Here is a 7,553-nt window from a genome sequence, read left to right on the forward strand (position 1 = left end):
TTGAATTTTCTCCCCACCACGACCCAAGCCTGCCCCTTAGCAGATGCTAAATTACTTATTTTGCATTGCTCAGAATGGAGATATGAGATGTTGCTCCTGGAATTCTAAAATAGTTTGGGGTTGGAGGCATCTCTGTGGCCTGCTGCTCTAGTCCAAGATTCCTTTGTTGACGTGGGGACTGGAGTCATAGGAAGCTGGTAAGCACTTGTGTTACACACTGCCGACCCACATTGCGTTCCTAAAACTCTCTATGGTCCCTTGAGACTAGTCAGGAGTGATTCCTGAGCACTAAGCAAGGAGTAAGACCTGAGAACAGCTGGATGCCCCAGTCCCAACATATTCCTTTTTCAATTTGCTTAAGAACTTTCTCTATGCTTATGGATGATCCCTATAGTACAGAATAGGTTCATGTACTCAGGAAATGTCCCCTACTATTTTATACCCAGACAACACCAACAAATTGGATTTCACACCCGTTTATTAAACATTTCTTGCTCTTTTTTATCAAGTATCAAGAACTAGAGATTTAGTATTCAATATAGATTCAATATTTGAACTTGGGTCAGCAGCTGTCCTGCCCCACTGAGGCTCACAGCCGGGTCTCCTGAGAGCAGGTGTGGATGAAACTCAATACTTTTCAGGCAGGCCATAAGGCCGGAAGGCATTGGGGTTGTTGCCAATCCGGCCCCGTTCTTTGGGAAATGGGTCAAAGATGGTATCTTCTTGTCCGGGGCTACTGTCTCCAAACATCAAAAATTTCGTGATTCTTGGATAATTCTCTCTGGTGACACTGGAACAGAGTGAAGGAGAAAAAGATAAACCACAGGCAGAAGAGCAATAGTCCCACCTTCGCATCTCTCTCCCTTTCCAAGGAGCAAAGAAGAGAGAAGCTGTAGGATTGGCCCTGCAGGGGCATAGACCAGCTCTGCCCACACTGACCCCTGTGTACTGGAAGAACAGCCCTGAGCTGTGGGTGGGACTCCCCCTCCCCACTGGCCTTATTCTCACTCTCTCAGGCACTCCCATCTCCTTGGGCACAGAGGAGAGTGGCAGAGGGGAAGACCACTCCCTCCACGACTCCCTGCTGAACACAGTCAGAATTTTCTGGCCCTTCTCACCCACTCCTGAATCCTTACCTGATCCTCTAGGCCGGCCACAATCTGGCACCGCCCCTTGGCCCATCATCATACTTCCCTAGCAGATAGATTAATCTGCCACCGCCCCTTGGCCCATCATCATAGTTCCCTCACGGAAAGATGAATTTGCCAAAATTTCTGTCATTCTCCTCTTGCATGTTGTCTCTGTAGTCTCTGTAGGCTCTCCAACTGTCTCTGAGCCCTGGAATGAAAGTGATGAAACGCAGACGATCCCGATGTGGGGAAATACATTTAAAATGCTCCTGCCCAGATTTCAAGAGCTTGGGACAAAGCTCCTGGAAGCAGATGGGCTTTGAAATGAAGGTCTGTTTCCCCTTCCTCTGGTTACCATTGAGAGACTCAGTACAAGACTGATTCTGTGTATTCCCCTCTGACCCCTGTTGCTGCTTGGACGATGGCTGTGTGTGGGGTATACACCCCAAGCCTTGAACTATCTCCCATCTCCCCTTAGACTATGTTCTCTTAGATCTTTGTGCCTCAGTTTCTCTGTTAAGAGATGACTAAATCAAGGCTGGAGCAATAGCACAGCAGGTAGGGTGTTTGCCTTGTATGTGGCCGAACTGGGTTCGTTTCCCAGCATCATATATGATCCCCCAAGCACTGCCAGGAGTAATTCCTGACTACAGAGCCAGAAGTCACCCCTGTGCATCGCCCAGCGTGATCCAAAATGCAAAAAAAAAAAAAAAAAAAAAAGAGGGGGGGGTTGCCTACTTCAAAGGATCAAAGGATTAGAACATGAAAATAAAAATGAGCTTTTTTTGCACTTGAAAACTACTAAATGGCTCATTTGCATTTGAAAACTATAAAATGACTTCGCCTTATTAAAAATTCCATTATTTTGACTGTACTTCTTAAGCTGGGGCCAGAGACATAGGAGAGGCACTTGCCACGAACGTAGCTGCCCTGGTTTGATCAGCAGTACACAGATTCCCCCCAAGATTCACTAGGACTGATAGAGCTCTGAGGAAACCTGAGCACAGTCAGCTGTGGCCCAACCCCATCACCAAGAACTTTGAGTAACTGCTAAGGGATTGGAAACCCAACTCCCAGGTTTGACAAAGTCACTTCAGAGAGCATCAAAATGCTTAGCTCGAACGTCCATTAGGGGGCAATAGGTCCTTCTTTATATTATTATTATCATTATTTTATTTTTATATTTTTTTGCTTTTTGGGTCACACCTGGCAAGGCACAGGGGTTTCTCCTGGTTCTGCACTCAGGAATTACTCCTGGTGTTGCTCAGGGAACCAATGGGATGCTGGAAATTGATCCCGGGTGGGCCACGAGCAAAGCAAACGCCCCACAGGCTGTGCTATTACTCCAGCCCCATTCTTTGGCAACCTCTCAGCAATAGCTAGAGGGTAGGGCATTTGCCTTTCACGGGGCCAACCTGGGTTCAATTCCTCCACTCCTCTCAGAGAGCCCGGCAAGCTACCAAGAGCCTCTCGCCCACAGAGCAGAGCCTGGCAAGCTACCCTTGGTGTATTTGATGTGACAAAAATAGTAACAGGTCTCACAATGGAGATGTTACTGGTGCCTGCTCGAGCAAATCGATGGGCAACAGGATGACAGTGACAGTGATTTAAGGAACAAGCACCTCTGAATTCCAACTCTCATCCTCAATCCTGTTAAAACCTGGGCAACCAACTTTATGTGCCCTGGGGTCTACAGGTATGCACAGAAGAGGGAAAAAACTGGTAAAATGCTGCGATAAAATCCTTACTCAGGGCTAGAATGATAGTTCTGTGGGGAGGGCACTCCCCTTACATGTGGCAAACCCTGGTTAGGTTTCCAGTATCCCATATGGGCTCTTCCCCCACACCCCGCCATCCCCGCATCACCAGGATTAATTTCTGAGTGCAGAGCTAGGAGTAACCTATGAATATCGCTGGGTGTAAAAGCTACTAACCCCACCAAAAAAGAATCAGAACTCCTTGTCTATCCACAGAGGGACCGTGTCCTCTGCTAGGGTAACTGCAGAGGACAGCCTGGTTACAGACACGGACCCCCCATATCCCTGGAGCCTTACCTTCACGAAAATCATCCATAAATGAGAACCAACTTTGGCTGCTGACGCAGAGAATCATAGAGCAGAAAATGATGGCCGTGGACAGTTTCATCTTGCTGCAGGTACACAAGCAACAATGAGGCAATTCAGGCTCTTGCAATGTAAGATTGACCCAGGCTCGCATTCTGCAAAGAACTTCTACTTACATGCGTAGATTGGCATGTAGATAGATAATAGATGTGGAGAGATACATTCTGATCTTCTAAGACACATTTAAAATATCAGCTCTGAGATCTACTGCGTAGCAGGTTTTCCTGGATCCATGGGAGGATCCTACCTCTGAAATAGCCCCTGAGTTTAAAACTCCACCAATATTTGTGGTGTGTCTCCTCCAGCCACCACTGACTTCGCATCGCAGGCACAGACAACATAAATTCTAATGATTTGCGAGACTGAAAAGTATTCATGGGGCTGGGAGTTAACTCAAAGGGCTGGGGCACCTGCTTTGCTCCCACAGGTGCTCCAGCATTTTGAACTTATGCTGTGTGAGGGGGGAGGGTTGTCAAGGCACTGTCAGAGTGACACTGGTGACTCAAACACAATTTCTGAGCAGAATCACAGAGCACTGGGAGCGGTCCCCAGAAGCCTGAATGGTGCAGGGAGGCCCAGCAACAACAATGCCAAAACGAGTAGCACATCTGAGGAGACCCAATGGTCAGAAAGTTCAGTCAGGAAGGATGCAGCCCAAGAACGCTGATATAGAAGAGGATTGACCCCAGCCCCGACTACAGAAGGAAACTTGGAATGTTCTAGAACCTCACCTTTGGCTGTCTCTTCCTGCTAAGTGTCCTGGTGCAGCCCAGCAGTCTGCGCTATCTGCTGGGGAAGGTGTCTCTGCTATATATACAGACACTTGTTCACAGAGCACATGGGAAGAGAGGGTTGAGGCAAAACAGTGCGTTTGGGGAAATCCCTTGTGTGCAGAGCACACATTCCCTGATTGCACAAATTGGTAGATGTCCCGTGTGTGCAATATGGAGTTCCCCTGCCAATTTCTGGAGTTCTTGTAAATCTGCTCGAGCCTTTCTGGAAAGGTCTGTGAAGGTCATGGCTGAGAGCTTTTGCAGGTAGGTGGTTGGGCAGCGTGGTTGTGGTTGACAGGGCTCTGTTAGCAAGGAACTGGTGTGCAAAGGAGACCTGCTCTCACCAGGGGAGACCTTGCCAAGTACTGAAGTCAGTGGACCCAGGAGTGGCTCATATGGAGTGGGGAGGAGAAAGACTGGCACTTTCTCCTGATCTGCCTCTGCCACCCGGGACCCAAGGTTACTTGGGACTTTTGCACTTGCAGAAAGAAATTTCAGGAGTAGACAATCAGTGAAGTAAAACAGATTATATCTGGAGGTTTTTGAAGGTGTTGAGGGAAAAAGAGAGAGAGAGAGAGAGAGAGAGCTGCATTCAAGAGAGAATGTTGGCTTCTCCAATGGAGGAGAGGAATGGGTTCTGTTGGGGTTTGTGTTGTTGGAACTCCTTGGGCCTCCTGGCTCAGTGTAAAGATCATCCCTCACACATTTCAGAAAATCTAGACTCCAATTTTTCAACTAAGAATTCTTCTCTCGAGCCTCAGCAATAGGATAGCGGGTGGTGCTCTTGGTTTGCACACAACTGACCTGAGTTCAATCTCTGGGGTGAAACAATGATGAGTTCTTTCCACTTATTGTTGTCCCATAGATCTCTTAAGCTCTGTACCTTTTGAAGGAGAGTTGGGTTTGGTCATACCTGGAGCTGCTCAGGCCTCACTCCTGGCTCTGTGCTCAGGAATCACTCCTGGTGGTGATCAGAGTACACTGTGAGATGCTGGGGATCTAACTGGAGTCAGCACAAACAAGGATCGAGTCTTAATCCCTGGAATCTCTACAGCCCATCTCTCCATTGAAAGTCTATTTTTATTTTCGCTCATATGTATTGATGCTCTTGTTTTCCTTCTCCTGGAGGTCACAGATCTGAGCTTTGGCTCCTTCCTTTATGTCCTTGAGTCTCTTGCACTGGTATCTTTTTAAATGTCAGCCACTGTAGATTTCCTCTCTGCTGAATGACTGCTCTCCTATTTTTTGGGGGTGGGGCTGTTTAGTGTACACTCAGTGGTGCTCATGGGCAACAAGTTCTGTGCTCAGAACTTGCTCCTGGAGGTGCTCAGGAGAAGCAGATAGTGCCAGGGACCAAACCAGGCTCAGCTGCATGCAAGACAACCCTCGACTCCTCTACCATCCCGAACCTTCTAATACTTTTTATCTTTTAGGGTCACACCCGATGATGCCCAGGGGTCACTCTAGGCTCTGCACTCAGGAATTACTCCTGGAGGTGCTCAGGAGACTATATGGGATGCTGGAAATGAACCCAGGTGGGCCACCTGCAAAGTAAATGCCCTACCCACTGTGCTATCTCTTCAGACCCTTGCCTTTGTTTTTTGGGTTTTCTTTTCTTTCTTTCTTTTTTTGTTTTTGCTTTTTGGATCACACCTGGCAATGCACTCAGGAATTATTCTGGGTGGTGCTTGGGGGACCTTGTGGGATGCTGGGAATCGAACCTGGGTTGGCTGTGTGCATGGCCAACACCGTACCCACTGTGCTTTAGCTCCAGCACCACATTTTTTAGAAGAATAAATGCCTTTATTAGTCAAATGAAAAATGGAGGTCGTTGTAAGCGGTAGATGTAATGTGCTTACTGATGACCCCTTTCACCAACATCCTGCTCACTTCTGAGTTTCAATGCAATTATACAAATCGAAGAACTTTGTTCTGAGAAACACCCTGCTATGTCCTAGGAGGTTATGTCCTTCCTGCTTGGTTTACAGCCACAACCTCTCAACCTGTCCGAACCTGTTTTATCCAGAAGACACCCAGATCTTGAGATCCTTATTAGTGGGTCAGCTCCCCCATCTCACCCCTTGCTTTCAAAACATGAATAAGAAGCACTTGCCTCTTCTGGCACATTTTTTCATTCACAGACGCTGTGAATTAGCTTCACGGGATTGAGATTACCCCACCTGATCTACAAGGCACGCCTTTTTCCTTTCTTGCTGTGTGAGATGTTTCCAGACATAATAAACCAGGACGATTTGAGACACTTGGCACAGAATATCCCAGGACATTGAATACATTGGAGTGCATCCATGCACACATGTATTTAAGTCCCCAAACAAAACAATCCTTGAATGGCATTTTGATAGAACTGTCCAATGTGTACAGGGTACAGATGACAATGTATAGGCTGGATACCCAGAGGTGGCAGCTGTCGAAATGTCAGCCTTTCCAGAGTACAACCACCATACTCCTAATTGTATCACACATGCAATTCTTTATGTCAGTTCATATTGTAGGACAAAGGATAGGAGATGCACAGCTGAGGAGTTGGGGGCCGTATGTTGGATATGCAGTCAGCCCGAACACTTGGCCTATGGGGTGCTGTGGATTGAACCCAGATTGGCTGTGTGCAGGGTTCAGTGCCTTAGCCACTGTACTATCACTCTGGTCCTGCTTTGCTAAAGAAATGTCTGAGACCCCCATTAAGTCTCAGCTTTCCCAAGCAGGATGTTTCTTGTTTGGCTGCACACTGGCAGCTTTTGTAACCTTATCTTTAGCTTGATTTACCCAGGACAGGATCCAAATCTTACACAGCAGGGGAAGGCTAGTAACCAGGTTCTAGAATTTTCAGACCCTGTGTTTTGGGAACCTTTGAAATCAGCTCTAGAGTATTCACTGCATCTCCAATATGCAAAGGGGGATGCAAATTCTTCTCAATTTCCAGCTAGCCCCCATTTGCAGGATAGCTTTAGGGATTCTGCTGTGGTAAGCTTTGTGACCAGATGTCCTATTTGGTTGTAGTGTGTGTGTGACAGGAAGGGCCACTGTCAAACAAGTAGCCTCTGCCACTGCTCCACCCAAAAAAAAGCTGTTTCTAGGTAAGCAGGGCACTGTGACTCCCTGTTCCCTCCAAGCCTCTCACAGTTGAGAGGAAAACAGTCCACTGAAGGGGAGTGAATGGTTTCATAAGGGCGTTTGAAATCATTGTCACTGGGCAAAGCTTGTATGATGCTCCGCACACATGCACTATGGGGGATTCCATCATATTCCCTCTATCCCTTGATTGTTTTTGTCAGTGGAGAGTGTGGGACCCTTCTCTCCTGGCCTCCTCATGCAACCATTTGCATAGGAACTTCAAGATTGTTGTGGGAGGGGAAAATGTCCGGGCTGAATCTGCTGGACCAGGGCCCCAATGAGCTCTAGTGCTCCTTCAGGTGAGGGTTAGTTATTTTTGTGATTCTCTCTCCTTACTCAGTCATTATCAGTGGGCTTTGTGAGTTGACCCCTGGTACCAGTACTCACGTTTCCAT

The 7,553-nt window shown here is 47.4% G+C and overlaps 1 protein-coding gene across 1 annotated transcript; it reads right to left on the bottom strand.

The window, feature by feature from the left end:
* Positions 1-627: 627 nt before the first annotated feature.
* LOC129405942 (serum amyloid A protein-like) lies at positions 628-7,553 on the bottom strand. Its single transcript, XM_055143662.1, has 4 exons — positions 7,546-7,553; positions 3,185-3,279; positions 1,251-1,338; positions 628-790 (listed from the first exon to the last, which is right to left on the bottom strand). Exons 1-4 carry the CDS (start codon positions 7,551-7,553, stop codon positions 628-630), a joined length of 354 nt encoding a protein of 117 aa, XP_054999637.1.

The sequence above is a fragment of the Sorex araneus genome, chromosome 6, assembly GCF_027595985.1.
Source record: "Sorex araneus isolate mSorAra2 chromosome 6, mSorAra2.pri, whole genome shotgun sequence".
Lineage (NCBI taxonomy): Eukaryota > Metazoa > Chordata > Mammalia > Eulipotyphla > Soricidae > Sorex > Sorex araneus.